Raw genomic sequence first — 17,493 nt, forward strand, 5'->3', positions numbered from 1 at the left:
CTTTCTTTTATCTCCCAGTGAAAAACAGCAGCAGGACCTTTAGCTAGCAACACGCTGCACACAAGCAGTTTGTGTGTTTGCTGATGTTTGTTGAGCTGATAGAAACATTGCATTTGAAATTACCTGACACTTAAAAAAGTTACTCCTCCTCTGCTCCTCTTCAGTAGCGCTAGGCTAGGTAGATGCTGAAGTACCACAACCGCAACTTATGGACACCTGCAGTCGTTCACGTAGTGTTGTTCAAAAACAACAACAACAAAAGCGTCCCACTTTGAACCCCTGACTTTGGCACTCAGCATCTCTTTTTATTCGACATTCTCTGGTGATTAATACAGGAACAGGACTCCCTTTCATGTGTTACTGTTTAGGCTCAGATGGGTTTGATGTTTGGAGGCTGGCAGTGACAAAATTCTAACTTGTTAAAGAAAAAGTAACGAGCCTGTTTTGAAGATGTAAGGAGTAGAAAGTACAGATATTTGTTTAAAAATGTTGGGAGTAAAAGTAAAAAGCAATCAGAAAATAAATACTCAAGGAAAGTACATGAAACATGAAAATTGTACTTAAGTATCTCTGTTGTGGACTGATTTGACAAAAGTTGAAGTTTTTGAAATGTTTGAGTTGCATAAAACTAACATTGAATTTCATAAAAAGAAATCATTCCAACAGTCAAACATGGCGGTGGTAGTATGATGGTCTGGGGCTGCGTTGATGCCTCAAGGCCTGGATGACTTACTGTAATTGATAGAACCTTGAACTCTGCTCTCTACCAGAAAATCCTGCAGGAAAATATCCAGCCATCTGTTCAAGCCTTGAAGCTCAACACACATGGGTGATGCAGCAGGAAAATGATCCAAAACACACCAGCAAGTCCACCTCTGAGTAGCTCTAAAATACATAGTGAATGTTTTGGAGTGGCCTAGACAAAGTCGGAACTTAAATCCGACCAAGGCATGAAATTAAATAGGCTGGTCAACCTTAAAAACATTTTGATCAATCTTAAAAACCCTCCATTGTGGCTAAATTTAAAAAATTCAACAAAGAAGAGTAAGCCAAAATTTCTCCACAGTAATGCGAAAGACTCATTGTCAGTCATCCAGTTACCGCAAATGCTTGCACAAGCAGTTAGAGGTTAGAGGTCGTATAGGGCCAGGTAGGTTTGGATAGCTAGTTTTTGCTTACTAAATGAAATCATTGCTGAAAAACTGCATTATGTATTTACTCAGAAATCAAAATCAGGAAGAAATGAGGAAGTGGGCACTGTAAAAGTGGCTTTTTAAAATGAATCAACCAGCAGTCACTGTTCACTGCTCACCCGCTTCTGGAGTTAATGTTTATTTTAACATTTTGCTCGGATTGTAACCTGATGCTTTCTTGACTTTTGTGAATAATATATCAGCAGTAAGACCCATTATTAAGAGTATTCTGGTATTCTTTTTCAAATGCAGTACCAAGGATTTGACCACAAGATGTCAACATTTTTCCACATAAAAACAATCCCTTGATGGCAATTTAGTGTGTTCATTCTATCATTATTGTACAGGAAGTAATGCATTTTACTTGTAAAAAGTAAGTTTTTTACCCCACATTTGACTCAAGAATACTTTGGTATACAGTGATCATGGTAAACTCAGTGACTGCAAGGTGCCCAGGTCCTGTTGCTGCAAAACAAGTCCAAATCATCAGCCCTCCACCACCATGCTTCAGCTTGTTTGTGACAATATGCTATGTTTGATTTTCACCAAACATGGTGTTGTGTATTATGATCAAACAGCTGCACTTTGATCTTGTTTGTCCAAAGAACAGAAGTCTTAAAGCTTGTTCAGATGCAGCTTTGCAAACCCAAGGATGTGTCCATGTTCCTTTTAGAGGGTAGAGGCAGCTTTTGCTAGGCAAGGCAAGGCAAGGCAAGGCAAGTTTATTTATATAGCACAATTCAACAACAAGGTGATTCAAAGTGCTTTACAGAGACATTAAAAAACAAAAACAAATAAAAAGTATGATTTAAAATTGATTAAAAAAAACAGTAGATAAAATCAGAACAGTAAATAAAATTAGTAGTTAAAATGTAAGTTTTGAAATTTAAGCTTAAAAGTGTGGATTTGGTGTTTTATTCAAATGCAGCTGAGAACAGGTGAGTCTTCAACCTGGATTTAAATAAACTGAGTGTTTCAGCTGATCTGAGGCTTTCTGGGAGTTTGTTCCAGATATATGGAGCATAAAAGCTGAATGCAGCTTCTCCGTGTCTGGTTCTGACTCTGGGAACTGATAAAAAACAGGATCCAGATGACCTGAGGGATCTGGAAGGTTCATACTGGGTCAGGAGGTCACTGATGTATTTTGGTCCTAAACCATTCAGAGCTTTATAGACCAGCATCAGAACTTTAAAGTCTATCCGATGACAGACAGACAGCCAGTGTAAAGACCTCAGAGCTGGACTGATGTGGTCCACTTTTTTGGTCTTAGTGAGGACTCGAGCAGCAGAGTTCTGAATTAGCTGTAGTTGTCTGACTGATTTTTTAGGTAGACCTGTAAAGATGCTGTTACAGTAATCAAGCCTACTAAAGATGAATGCATGGACTAGCTTTTCCAGGTCCTGTTGAGACATCAGATCTTTTATCCTTGATATATTCTTGAGGTGATAGTAAGCTGATTTTGTTATTGTCTTAATGTGTTTTTCTAAGTTTAGGTCTGCATCCATCACTACACCCAAATTTCTCGCCTGGTTTGTGGTTTTTAGGTGTATAGGTTGAAGTTCTCTGGTGACCTGTAATCGTTTTTCTTTGGCACCAAAGACTATTACTTCAGTTTTGTTTTTGTTTAGCTGGAGAAAATTGTGGCACAACCAGTCATTAATTTCCTCAATGCATTTACCAAGAGCCTGTACAGGGCCTCGGTCTCCAGGTGACATTGTGATATATATTTGTGTGTCATCTGCGTAGCTATGATAGTTTATTTTGTTGTTCTTTATAATCTGTGCCAGTGGGAGCATGTAAATGTTAAACAGAAGGGGTCCCAAGATGGAACCTTGGGGAACTCCACATGTGATACTTGTCTGCTCAGATGTGAAGTTACCTATTGATACAAAGTATTTCCTGTTTTCTAAGTATGTTTTGAACCAGTTTAGTACAGTTCCTGAAAGACCTGCCCAGTTCTCCAGTCGTTTGAGTAATATGTTGTGGTCAACTGTATCAAATGCTGCACTGAGATCCAGTAAAACTAAGACTGACATTTTTCCACTGTCTGTATTCAGACATATGTCATTAAACACTTTGGTCAGAGCGGTTTCAGTGCTGTGGTTCTGTCTAAAACCTGACTGGAAGGCATCATAGCAGTTATTCTGTTTTAAGAAGTAATTGAGCTGTTGAGAAACTGCTTTTTCAATGATCTTACTTAAAAATGGGAGATTTGAGATCGGCCTGTAGTTGTTCATTTGTGTCTTGTCAAGATTATCCTTTTTCAGTATAGGTTTTATTACAGCAGTTTTTAGTGGTTCTGGGAACACACCTGACATTAAAGAGAAGTTGACGATCTGTAACAGGTCTGACTCCAAAGTCTTTGAGACCTTTTTGAAAAAACTTGTTGGCAGGACATCTAAACAGCAAGAGGAGGAGTTCAGTTGACCTAAGATGTCCTCCAGGTCTTTGCTGTTAATAGGGTGAAACTGTTTGATGGTGTTTAAACAGTTTTTCGGTGGACACAGTACATATCCTGAATCTGCTGTTGATGTACCAATTGCTTGTCTAATCTTTTGGATTTTGTCTGTGAAGAATTTGGCAAAGTCATTGCAGGCCATGGTCGAATGAAGTTCAGCTGCCACTGACACAGGAGGGTTTGTTAGCCTGTCAACTGTAGAAAATAAGACCCGAGCATTATGACTGTTTTTGGTGATGATGTCAGAGAAGTAGGACCTCCTTGCACTCCTCAGTTGTAAATTATAATTGTGAAGCCAAACTTGTTTAGTCTTTTTATAATTTTATGGTCATGAATTTTTAAATGTAACATGCTAACTGGGGCCTGCATAGTCTGAGATGTAGCTGTTTGGAATTGCATGGTCTGACCTTGGGGTGAATTTTCTGGGACATTCACTCCTAGGAAGATTGTGGCACATCTAAGGCCTCCAACCAGCAAACTACCAAAATTTACTTGTGATCACAATTTATTATGATTAGTTACTTAAGTGTATTGAGGCAGTATGTGTTTTCGTTGTTTTTTACAGGAATGCAGAGTCCTGTGAAACAATTTATTTCCCTTTAATGTCATGTTGTCTCACACTTTCAGTCCCTCTGAACTAGAATGAATGAAATGAACTATAAGTCTAACAGGGTACAAAACACCAAACTTCAAGAATGACCACAAAATAAAAACGACTGACGTTTTAACAAAAAATTTAAATTCTTCAAGCATAAGTATTGTTTTCTCTCCTGTCCAATTTTGTATTTGCTGGCATTTAGATGTGTAAACACTTGACAGTTCTGTCTGATGTCTGGTCAATTATGTGTCGTTTGTTTGCTTCAGTGATACTTTTTTAATTATATATATTTTTTTTTATCTCCGTAGACTTAAAAAGCAACAGTGTGTTTCAACAAGAACTTTATGCACTGACCCAACCCATGCACCACATCTTGAAATCTACATTTGTGATGCTATACTGCCACTGTCAAGTGCTAGCTGATAGAATCACTTGTTGCCACTAGGTGTCTCTGTAGCATTTCAGCTGCTATGGGTGATGTTAAGGGCTGAAAATATTATTTCATAATTATTTATCATCAAGGAGAGTCGTATTATAGCCAAGTCTAGTCTGAGGCAGGTGGGTGAATAATTTAATGTGAACTCTGTTAAAATATTTCAAACTGTGGAAACAGAGTTATCCTGTGAGTTCATCTTTTCAAAAGCATCAAAGGCAGAAAAGAGAACTGGCTTGAGATTGCAATTTAACTCATAGCTACGATTGCCTTGGATGTTTCCACGAAGGAATTTTATTGGATATCTGCCGGCAGGTAAGACATTTTAGGTCAGAGAGAGGTGAGAGAAGAGAGCAGATGGCACACAGGAGGGGGGGCCTGGCGCCCGACCTGGACACTGTGCTGGAAAACTGAAATTTGAATAACAGTTAACAAGATGAACAAAATGTTTGAAACAATATTATGCAGTCAAGTTACCAAAAAGAAAACATGATAATATTTTGAATATGTGTATTGATGTTTCTAAGTGCAGCAAACTGCTTCTAATATAAACACAACAGACTTTTTTTTTCCTCTGAATATCTTTTATTGTTCAATCTACATCAGTCTGTGCTTAGACAAACTGCCTCCAATCTTTTCATAGTTTGTAGGATACATTTATGACCAAAGAACACATTTCACACTGCTACAGATTGACAGAACTGCCATATTGAATGTTAAGATATCTATTTACTGTCATGCTGAGTGTTTTTATCAGAAGTAATGACTTACTGATGCTGTTACTGCTGCTAGTGTGGCATCTGGCATTATAATGGCATCTATGAGTCCTGATGGATGGACGGCATTCCATAGCATTGTCCTTCTATGGTAGGAATTTGCACTGTAATTTACAGTTTAATGAAACTGGACCTTACATCCTCGAGCCCAGCGTAAAACAAATAGACAAACAATGTAATATGTTAATCCCTTGTCGTAAAAATCATATGCATTGACACTTTCACCAATCCTTGTAGCACAATGTCTTACTTGCACCTATGCTTATTACTTGTGCAGTATTTGAAGATAGTAAACAGCTATGATCGTATAGAGATCTTAAAGTATCTACAGCTTTGTATATCCTTTTGGTTATGAGGATTAGCATAGTCATCCTGTACCTAATAGTATTTCATGATTACAATGTATATAAAAAAAGACCTCCGCAGAGTGACACTTTTGTACATGTTGTGTGTCTCTTTTTTTGTTTTGTACATAGCTGTAATGGTTAGCTTTTATTTTCACATTGTCTTATTCTGTCTCTCACCATAATTTATGGCAACTCCTTTGTAGCTTCACTTTGGCAGTCAAATCCAGTGGTGCAGATGGAGGACCCGTGGCCTCCCCTGGTCAAACAACGAGAGTCGTTTCATCCCAAGACCCGCGTTCCTGCCAAGCCCTAAGACGGGCCGTCTTGTGCAGCATAGTTCCTTGTAGAGTCTTTGAGTTTGTGGTTAGTGCTTTCGCAACTAACCAATGTTGTGCTAGTTGGTAGAAACCCCCTTATCTTGCTGGTCTGTTTAAAGGCCATTTCACAGTTAAGTCCCAAGCAGCAGTCTTGTTCAGGGGCAGGGTGAGAGATGCCAGAGGCTCTGAAGGGCCAGTAGTGTTGGCACATTCACTCCAGTCACTCCGATGCTAGACCAGTGATTCCTGAAATTTCCCTTTGCTTACCAGTCCAAAGCTTTTCAAGCTCCTTCTACTTCATGCCATATCTGATTATTTTAAGCTGCAACTTAAGCCAGCCTCTCTGTAATCCTCATTATTAGGAAACACTGCACTAGCCAAAGTAGACTTTTCAGCATGTAGCTAATACGGCTATCTCTGCTATAAAACTGGCTCTTTGAAGTATTTTCTACAGCAATGTCAGACAAAGTTTTGTCATAAAAGCTTGTCGGCCATGTAGTACATACATTTATACATCTGATGTTAGCTGTATTAGCTACAGCTGGTAGGCTGATAAGGTGTTTAATAGCTGACTGGGGTAAAGAACTGTATACACTGTTGCCCTTCAGGGCCCCGGGACAGACCTTGACCTTTGACATCAGGGTCATGAGCCATCTCTGTGAGAGGCTTGAACATCCACAGGCTTCGTTCAAAATATGGACGCCAAGATGCAGGTCAATGAGGAAAGAAGAAAAAGTATCCCACCACGGTCTACATTTACTTAAAGCAGTTAAGACTTAGAAGGTTTTCATATGAACAGGCAAAGTTGTCATTTTGTTAAACAAATATTCAGTGGAGGATACTTTTTCAATCTTGTAGTCCCTTGTGCTCCCCTCAGCCTTGCTTCTCAGCTTTCTCTCCCCCGCCATCTTCTGGCTCTTCGCTTTCCTTCACAGACTGTTTTTGTCTGGCAACTCTGCCTCTGGACTACGGGGGAAGTAGACTGTGGCTTTGTGCTCCTCGTAGCGGTCGATGTGCTTGAGGTGTACCACCATATGCAGGGCATAGGCTAAGACGAGGAGCAGAATCAAAGATGTCACCAAGCCCATAAGGATGGCTGGTGTCAGGAAAGTAGCACAGTCACTGGCCGATGCAAACTTGTCTGACTGAACATTGAAGGCCTGGATCTGGAAGAGCAAAGAGAAGCCAGAAAGATGAGATTAGGCTGAACTAAAGAGGACAACTGGCTCTTACTGGGCTTACCAAGCATAGAGAAACTGGGCAGATGGACAGGTTGAGACAGCCTAAGCAGATGGCTAAACAGACAGAGTGGAAACAGACTGACAGTCTGCCAAACAGGCAGGAAAAGGACAGACTGACTGACCTATGGCCAAACAGGCGTAGCACAAAGGCAAAAAGCTGGCAAACACAGATACATGCACACCTATAGAGACCAGGACAAACAATGATATAATAGCAAATGTGCAGACATTATTAGAAGAGTTACACAACAAAGGCTGTGCCCTTTGTGCGACAGTATACCTGGAAATCAGTGAACGTGATGTGCCAATTAGCAGATGTGTCAGTGTGGGAGCTGGGCACTAGCAGGGTGTCGTATTTGTGCAGGCTGCTGACGTGCTGGCAATGGTAGGAGGAAGTGGCAGGAGCGTAGACCTCGCTGGCATTGAATGTAGCCTCTTGGGTCCAGTTGTAGTGGATGTGGACGCTGTCTAGTGTGAACCAATTTTGACCAGCTGCCTCGTAAAAAGTATTGGACATCTGTAGTCTGGTGGAGGACACAGTTCAGTTTGTTAGATGTACAGTCCACACACGACCACTTACGCTGTAAACTGTACGTTCTAATACAAAAATAATGTTGAATGTGATAAATAAAATGTAAGAAGTTAGTCAGTGTGTTTTTACCTTATTACAAGACCTCGCAAGTCCTCCACGTCACCAAACTTTAAAGAAAGCCTTTGGCAGAAAAAGACCAAAAGAAACGTACACATTTAACACAGAAACCCAGAGGAACTGTCAGTGCATTTTTTAAGATCTTCTTTCTACTGCCTTGTCTGATAGCAAGGTTCTGAAATATAATGTATCATGTATAATGTTAAAGCAACTGCGCAGTAAGAGGTCCTCGGTGACTTACGTAGCTTTCTCTTTGGTGCAGATGGAGCCTTTAGTGTCCACAGGTGAGTTAGGGTTAAAGACCCTTTCAGTTAGATCAATAAAGGTGTGGTTCCTGTAGCGGATTGCGAGTCGCTTTGCCTTAAACAGAATGCAAGTCTTCCCGTTGTAAGACACACTCAGCGGGCCATAAGGCCCCATCAGAGACTGGAGCAGCTTCCTCTTACTGTGAGACATCCCAGGATGGTGCCAGTTAAAAGGCTGCCAACATATGAAGAAAGTCATTAAGCACAGGATCAATTTAAAAAATGACAGTATATCTGCAGAAAAAGCACAAGTAACTACACTTTTGCATTCCCGGCTTCTTCCTTCTACGCTTTTCTATATGTGCTTTTTTTCAAAGGCTGGAAGTGGCTGTGACAGTGTGTTCAGTAAATAAGTTAATCTAGAAATCAAAAGAATTTCTATTTGTTCTTGCTGAAGCCAATAAAAATAATAAAATATTCTGTAACCTGTGATTACATTATATAACATGACCCAAACAATTCAACAGAGTAATCCACTTATTCATTGTAAAATCATCTAAACGAAACGGTATAACGTTTTGCTTTTTTTCCCTTCCATAAAAGCAGATCCTGGTGGATCCAGCTGCTTAACAGGGACACGGCTTTAGAGAGACCATAAATCCAAGTTATCCTATTCCTCGATCTGTGCAGCCGTTTCTGTCACCGTTGCTCTTCCACAGCATATGTCAGCGTGATACGTGCGTACAATCGCCAACCAGCTCTTGATTTATTTCCACAGCAAGCAAGCTTGACTTAGTGCACAAGCTACCATGCCTCCTTTTTATGCATGCAGTGATATTTGATTTCAAAAGGGCAATTTAAAAATCACCTTTCTGTCAAGCTTGTCATCATGATTATAATTTCACTCGTGTGTAAAGTTCAGTGGTCCAACCGCCACTTGAATGCTAAATGAGGAAGGAGCTGTGCGTGGAAAGCAGGATCTTTCTGAATTTGCTGATATTTGTGTGGCAGCTGTTCCGCTGCATTGGTTGTGAAAATAGTAACTGCCTCTCTGTCTGGCTTTTTAATCTCTGTGCTCAAAGGCTACATGTCACTGGAGGCTGTTTGACTTAAGCCAGCACTAATTTACAATATATATATAAAGAAGTAGTCACACTGTGATATTACTCTTTAAATAACTTGATATGTGTGGCAATTTTCCAAAACATTTTAAAACTACAGTCGTTACTATAACAGTTAATGATATAAAAATCTTTATAAAAGAATCAGTTAACCAGTATTAACTGATACAACTGGATGCAACAGCTTATACAGCATGTTTATTGCAGAATTTTCAGTCGCAGTAGTCCTGTGTGTGGGTGGCAAAGATGTTTTACCTCTGGTGAATATGAGACTACAATATTCCCACATTCAAGGTCATGCAGTATGGCTGAGTGAGCATGCTCTGTTTTGTTTGCGAGCATCCTAGTGTGTGTTTCGGTGTGTATTTGTATGTGTGAGCGAATGGCTGATGGTGGAGAGAGCCAGGCAAGAACAGAGAGACTGTACCTGCAGTATTCTCCTGAGTGGGTTTTCATCTTCGGGCGTCAAATAAACCTCTTCACTTTCTAAGCCGTACTCACCATCTTGACCTGAAAACACGTACACACGTTACCGCATCGTTGAAGATGTTGGTACACAAAAAAGGCTGATTGCAATACTGCGTTACAGATTGCAACATAATCATGGAAGTTCGCACGATATTAAACGCACACACAGTCATAAAGAGGCTTTGTGTGTACCTCATTGCTCAGGCTCATATCTATTTCCAGCTGTTTTGCGTCATCACACTGACTCATCGGCAGTTTATTTCACAGTTACGGTACTAAGTGTTTACAAATACTGTTTATCTCGATCCAGAAACATACGTTTATGTAATTGAAAAGAATGTTTTCATCAATTTTCCACCTTTGCGTCAGAGAGCCTAAAAACAGCAGCACGTCTTCCCACTGAGGTGCACGGATCATATGTACTCCACACTTTATAACGCTGAATGTCTCCAGTGTTAGGAAAGAAATGCATTTGTCACGTCTATCCAACACATCACTGTCAAAATTACCATGGTAGGTTTGATTGAATCAGGCCTTGTGTCACACCAGATTTGTTACTTACTTGATGTGACTCTTGTTGCTTGTTTGGGGTTCTCTTTGCTGTGGGAAAGACAGAACACACAATGAGGTCTTGCAACTACAACACAAAGGATAATTTTTAAGAGTTTTCTTTCGTTAATAATGCCTCAATCTGTAACAGCTGTACAAATCCATTTTCTACAAATACAGCAAACACACAGCAACAATAAAAAAAAAAGGTCTGTTTACATAAAATTGAGTATTATGCAAAAAAATGTGCATTTTAATGTACTCTGCATACAACTGAATGTTCCATGAAATACAACATACAACAAAACAAGCTGTTTTATATATCTAAATGACATGTTTTATGTTTTAGCATAGCATTTAGACCAAAATACCACCAAATGCAAGGTTCATGCCACAGCTGCTCTAAAGTAACATTAATGGTAACTAACAAAATCATCTTTTATGTCTCTGTAATAGTTGATTCACCAGTATGTAAAAGCTTATTAACTAAAGTGATGTTTTTAATGCTAAAATCTAATTATTGTTGTTATCAAAGAATTTTTAAATTTACTGTCATACAAATAAAAGCTGAAAAAAATAGTTAAACACACTTTATACAGTTATTTACTTGCATGCCTGAACAGAAAATGTTGTTTTTTTAGTTGTTGCATTTTATGCTTGAGTAATTCCAAGCTTCTCTGAAAAGTTTAGTGTGCCGGCTCAAATTTGGGTATAAAAACATGAGTTCAGTTTGTTTTTTGCCTAATGAATAACAATGTCTTTTTGGTCAGACTTCTAAAATAGTCTTTAAACAGGCTAAATCATTTCCAAACAGGTAATTATGCCTCTTTAATCTGTTTATACATGTATATGTGCCATATTTAAAAGACTCTTTCCATATGGGAGCGCACAGAGCACAACTACACATTTACTCATTGTATAGTTGTTTGTCTGGTGTGTGGCTTTTTCTAAAAATGTGTCTTTGATTTGGGACTGACCTACATCGTGTACTGGGAACAGATTTTTCCACACCTTTGTCCTTGCCCTGCTGCTCTTGGTCTATCTAAACTCCACACAGCCTGGACTTCTTCAAGCTCATCCTGATCCTTTTAACTGTCTAATCAAAGACGTGATACAACAATTGGCTTACGAAGTGGCGCTAGCTACTTTTGTTTATTACAGTGGTCCAGCTAGAAGTCTGATCGTGACCTGCCCTGATCCATTATTTGGACTGGCTTCCTAAGCTCTACACAATAGCTAGTTATAATGGGCTTATAAAAGTTAAATCCCAAGATCTGTTGGAGTGGGTATTACAATTAACATCTGTCTTTTGGGTCATCCCCTATTACTTTAGTCAGTTTCTCAGCTTTGTTCAGCAGCATTTCAAGTCATTTTATGAACTGCAGTACAACAAAAACAATGCGTGGAGGGAACTTCTGTCATTGATATTATCTTTGTTATTTAGTTGAATATCAACGCTGCAAATTTCTTCTTAAAAGACAGAATGAGGATGACCTGAATATTTATACTAAGTTTAAACACACAAAAGCCAACTGAAACATCTGCTGTCAAGGACTGCTCACAGTTATGTTTCTTTAAAAGTCCAGACAAAAGTGGAACAACCCCTGTAGTTAAAAGATCTTTGAACAACCTCCAGTTAAATCCTGTGATAAAAAGGGGACATGAGAATTTCTTTTCTTACAGTTTATTTATTATTATTTACTTATTTTGGAGTTAAAAAATACAGATTTTTTTCACACAATTTTAATTAGGAGCCCAAGGTGAAGGTGGGATACTGTGCAGGTAAGCAGACAGCTGACAAATGAAAAGGAATCAGACGGTTACAGTCTGGGAGTAAGCTGCCAGACATATCAGTGCCAGGAGACTGGAGCAGTTATTTGCCCGTATGGTGCCGTTTCCACCTGGGCAATATGGTGTAGTGAAGTGTCAGATGGATTAGGATTAGTGGTAAGTACAGGCCAGGTCCACTGGGGCCCAAATTATGAGAGACGTAGGCCCAGAACAAGATGAAGAGATTAAGGAATGATGTCAGAGGCTGCAGCGTTCAGAACAGGAGACAAGTAATGCATCAGACCTGACCTCTGAAATCGTGACTTACTGTACAGAGGTCCATACGATTTGAACTTTGGCCATGGCAATCCAATTCAATTCAAAACATGGCAGTAAATTTGTGTGAAATAAATATCTCCTTTCATTTTTATATAAAAATATATCAAATCATTATTAGAGATATATGACCTTCTCATTGTTACTTATACAACAGGTTATGTTTTTTTTTCCATGAAATAACTTTATAATTTCGGGTATTTGGATAAAAAAAATATTAAAAAACCAAACATGAAATTCTGCAATAAGCTTGTGGAATGAAATATGTGGATAGAGACGAATGTTTTCTGTGCACAGCAACAACATTGTTGACGTTTCAGCTTTCGCGCTACATTGCTGCAGTTATCAGGTGAGCATTTGCAGGAATAATTTGAAATAACCATCAGTTCAGCGGCATCGGCATGATGATTTCTGCTGAATTGTAATGAGTCCACGCTCTAGTGTCAGTCTCTGCCAGTTCTTCAGCCTCATTTATAGCACACGTGTGCCAACTTTTACACCAAGTCCAAGTCTTCCTGCAATATGTGTCTGTATTCTTATGTATACATTCCAAAGAACTTGCTCCCATGTACTGGCTCCCTAAGCTATTGTATGAAAAACAATAACAGGGTTTATGTATATGGTAAATCCAAATATTTATATTTGCCTAGGTGAATGCTGGGTAAGCATGACTGTATTAAACAGCTGCCAAAAGCACTACATTTGGCAGCAGGCAGCTGCAACTGAAACCTCACTAGCGTGGTAGACACTTGGCTGCTGCTGACTGACTGCCTGCACTAATATTGGGGACATATATGATATTATAGCTACTAAAAGACTTAAAAAGCATTTAATATCTGATATATATTTTTTATCTGATATTTATTACGAGTTAATGAAAACATTTCAGCGACAGTCACCGGTTAACACTCAGATGAACTAAATTAACCACAAGCAAATAAGGACGTCTTCCTGCACATCTTCCCGGGCCTCAGCTGGCTGATAGGTGCCAGAGGAGGCTGCGCAAGTGTGCAAGTACTAACTAAAGCCCAGCCGATTGTTCCTGTGCCAGTTTCGTGATATCAGCAGACCTGGACTTCTGCAGCCCCATCATTGGCTCAGCCCGTCACACGGTGCCTGAGTGCTGAACAAACCCTTTATATAATCAAAGCCAAGCCAGAGCCACTCCTTCGGTCACCTCAGTCCCCTCACATATAACAAAAAAAAAAAACCCTCATGCAAATGTTCAAACATGCTCCCATGCATTACTCGTGTCCACTTTAACAGTATGACGATAGTCTCAATACATAATGATGACAGTCTTAAAATTACAGATATTTTCTTTTAGCGTTTTCAGCATCTGGTTTTTCAATCTATCAACCCTACACGTGGGATCTCAGTCGGTACATGTTTACTGGACATTCTTGCTCAAGCGTGCAGATAGCTGATTATCTCGGCTCGTCTGGGCTTCTGCTGTGAGCTGCTGAGCAGAGAAAAGGTGTGGTGCCTGATCCCCAAACTTGTAAACAAGTCCCATTAGCTTCTGCTAACACAGAGCGCTGAGTGCTGCACTGTGATGCTCTGTAAACCACGATCAGTCCATCCAACCCTTTACATTCGACAGCCTTTGTACAATGAGTTTTACTTTAAAGACTGTGGTTAATTCACCTCGCCATTTTGAAACGGAATTTTTTATTCAAAACGTAACAAAATGATGAGAGGTAACATTTCTTTAATATATACATATATATATTTATCCACTAGTTTTAGATCTCTCAGACCTACAATCACTGTCATTGTGTAGCTCTGTTGTGCATCCAGTGATGTGTTCTTACTGCTCATATTTCCTTGTATTATACCTACATGAAACTTCAAACCCAGATATGGTAGTATTTCACAATGTACAGGAAGAACTTCTATTGCTGGGTAACATTAATGTCAGAGCCATAATATTTTTTAGGCATGTAAAACATACTCTACTTTCAATTGTTTAAAAGTATTTAATCAGACAATAAATTATTATCCCTGGCAAGGCAGGAAAACATGTCTTAATCCCAGACTGTGCAGGTGTTGGCCTATTAATAGATTTATTAGTGCAGATTAAGATTTAGGAGTTGGTCTAAAATACTGCTGGCTGCCATTTCTGTGTAGCTCTGGTTGTGTGCTAGAGTTGTGCAAATCTTCCTACTCCTTTGAGATTAAAGGGTTAAGGGTTAGGGCAGCAGTGCTGAAACGTTATGAATGCATTCAAACAGGGACTAGAACACATGATTATTCACTTTTGACTTGATTTTTTTTTCATTTTGTAAACACTGTACACATTTTTATGATTTTAAATAGTTAGTGAACTATTCTAAATTTAGCTGCTGGTCTTTTTAACCCTTTAATCTTTCTCCAAATAGGATCACTCAACAGTCATCTACTGGAAATCTAGCACTTTGACCTCTAATCTCTATGTTAAAGTCAGGTCAAAGAGCCAGAATACATTTCAGCACATGCTGACTACAGAATGTGATGGATACACTTTTTACAGTTTACAGCCACATGACTGATAAACAGACTGAAGCAAGCATGTGTGGGAGAGTGGGTGCAACTTGTAGCTTTGATGAGTTGTATATTGTATACTTGCTATCTGTTCTTTGCAAAAAACACCGTTTTATATAAAACAATTTATATTGACAGGTTTTTGTAACTTGAGAATAAATTTACCTTAATATGGGAAGGCATGCAAGACATCTTGTGCTATTCTAGACACCACTGGGAATTATAAACACTCAGAGGCTATTTTTCGCTGTACAGTGAGATGATAAAATGCAAGTATAAGTGTGATGTCACAGACTCAAGATACTGTGTTACGGCCAAGTAACTTGTATAACTGTTTGAGAAATGTATTGAGACATTACTAATTTAAAACTGGATTCCATGAATAACTGAACTAACTTAAGTTTGACTAAAACATGCTCTTCTGATGTTGTTATATTCGCAACATCAGAGGAGCATGTTGTGAAGAGGTCTCCAAGACTTCTTAGTCTTGCAGCATAAAAAGGTCCAAATAGAAACAACATTTTAAACACGTCATAAGAACTTTAAACTACAGTTACAGAACCTCCTGCGTTTGCTCTCTCTCAGTGTGTGCCCAAAGCTGCACAACAAGCGAGGTGATTTCCAAAATTACAACTTAATTTGAATCCTACTAGAAATTTATAGTATATATGTAAATATATATATTAAATTGCCAAAAGTTTACTGGAAAATTTTGAATATTATTTAAAATGTATTTAATTATAACCTGCTTAAAAGTTTAGCTATTTAGCTATAGATAGATTATGATTTATACTAAATATGTCTATGGCTAAGCAAAGAGCTTTATAATGCTGCGAAGCTCTAGGCTATTAAACTTTGCCCACTTCCATATTGCATCTGCTACAGTACCAGACATCACTTCACTCACAATGTCTAGTTTCCTGCCTTTATTCTTCTCATTACTTTCCTGCAAAACCTAGTCAATCAAAAGGAGCAGCTTCTATCTCACTGTACCTTTCCTTCTACGTTTCCAGTGTTATGCTCCACTACAAGGCTGCTTTTATATAACAGCATTTCGGAGTGTGTCAGCGCTGAGACCGAGGCTGTGTCTGGGGACCAGAGCTGTTACGTTGCAGAGTTACATACAAAGTTTGATCCAGGCAATAGGCTCACAAACCCCTGGAGATATTTGCGCAGCCTTTCTCTGTCAGAGGGTATCTGTCTGGGTTTTACGACTCCAAATTGAGCTGGAATGAAAGAAATCCCGCGGGAATTCTTATATTAGGCTCTAAATCCAAGTTATTTGTGCCCCGGACTTGCAAACATGTGTACAGATAAGATTGTTCGTGCAATAAATGAAAGCATCGCAGTAATAATCTCCCACCCATCCACTGTGTATTACCACACTCAAAGTGCAATAACAAGGGAAATCATTTGAACTATGATTAAAGAGTACTGAATGAGAAACTGTGGTATAGAGGACTGTGTGAACCATCATGCATGGCATAGTTTCAAGAGCCTTACATGGATTTGGCACAGTATTATAGGTCTTTGCTGTGATGTCTCTGTAAGCAGGCAGGAACTGGCGGTAGCAAAAGCCCTGGCTGCTTGCTCGGTGCTGTCCCTGTCACACTGTTGTGAATGCCTGTACATTTGAGCCCTGAATATTTTATCCAGATTTGACCTGCAGGACTGCATGTGCATTATGCAGACATAGCTGGCTAAAATTCTCTTCTCCACTCTTCCTCTCTCTCTCCCCCTCCTCTCTCAATGACTGCATCAGTAAACAGACCCCAACAGACCATCCCTGATGCATCCTCTCCACCCTGTCCCATCCTTGTTTACCTTTCCTTCCTGCTTCCTTGTCTTCTCTTCTTTCTCCTCTCCTTCCTTTCTCTACCTCTCCTGCAGGCCCACTGCCCCAACCTTATTTAGCTTCCTCTTGCCAGACCAGCACTACTGTACAGAGACAACAGCCCCATCCGTGATCGATGAGCAGCGTCTGATGCAGTCCCCAACACTGAGACAAACAAAGCCTCGCACCTCAGCTCTTTCTGGCACACCAACACTGCCCGAATCCATAATTTGAGGCATACCCAAGGTGAAATGTTTAAAAGCGTTGCAAAGGAGAAAGAGAGGGGCGATAAAAACGACCCTAAGAGAACACATCAGCATCTCAGCATCCCTGCATGCATCTCCGTGTACCCCTCCCCCTCCCCTACACCCCTCCTCTGTTCACAGCCTTAGAGATGGATTTACCTCCTGTCCAAGATCTCAGGCACTTCGTCATAGGTAAGTCCTGGCTGTGCTTCTTCGTCGTGGAACGAGAGCCCAGGCCGGCTGAGAGCGGACAGCAAGGCGAGGGAGCAGAGGAGGAATGCGTGTGCAGCCATTGAGACAATAAGAGGAGACTGCCGCTGGTTGCGCTCCGCTTCATAATCTGCTCTTCAAGCAGCGCCCGAGACCCAGCTCCTCTGACTGGCAGGCACC

At 39.7% G+C, this 17,493-nt stretch overlaps 1 protein-coding gene across 1 annotated transcript; it reads right to left on the reverse strand.

The window, feature by feature from the left end:
- Window positions 1-5,229: 5,229 nt before the first annotated feature.
- On the reverse strand, window positions 5,230-17,493 carry atp6ap1lb (ATPase H+ transporting accessory protein 1 like b). The gene is made up of 7 exons (XM_063464327.1): window positions 17,263-17,493; window positions 10,409-10,446; window positions 9,806-9,888; window positions 8,254-8,492; window positions 8,025-8,075; window positions 7,644-7,887; window positions 5,230-7,288 (listed from the first exon to the last, which is right to left on the reverse strand). Exons 1-7 carry the CDS (start codon window positions 17,394-17,396, stop codon window positions 7,052-7,054), a joined length of 1,026 nt encoding a protein of 341 aa, XP_063320397.1. The 5' UTR covers window positions 17,397-17,493; the 3' UTR covers window positions 5,230-7,051.

Source organism: Pelmatolapia mariae, linkage group LG20 (genome assembly GCF_036321145.2).
Source record: "Pelmatolapia mariae isolate MD_Pm_ZW linkage group LG20, Pm_UMD_F_2, whole genome shotgun sequence".
NCBI lineage: Eukaryota > Metazoa > Chordata > Actinopteri > Cichliformes > Cichlidae > Pelmatolapia > Pelmatolapia mariae.

What these genes read in the sequence shown, in the direction of transcription:
- atp6ap1lb (XM_063464327.1), bottom strand. Translation starts at nt 17,396, where the DNA reads ATGGCTGCACACGCATTCCTCCTCTGCTCCCTCGCCTTGCTGTCCGCT. An exon ending in CCTGAGATCTTGGACAGGAG is followed by an intron (nt 10,447 to 17,262) that starts GTAAATCCATCT and finishes TCTTTCCCACAG; the next exon opens with CAAAGAGAACCCCAAACAAG. An exon ending in AGCAACAAGAGTCACATCAA is followed by an intron (nt 9,889 to 10,408) that starts GTAAGTAACAAA and finishes ACGTGTTTTCAG; the next exon opens with GTCAAGATGGTGAGTACGGC.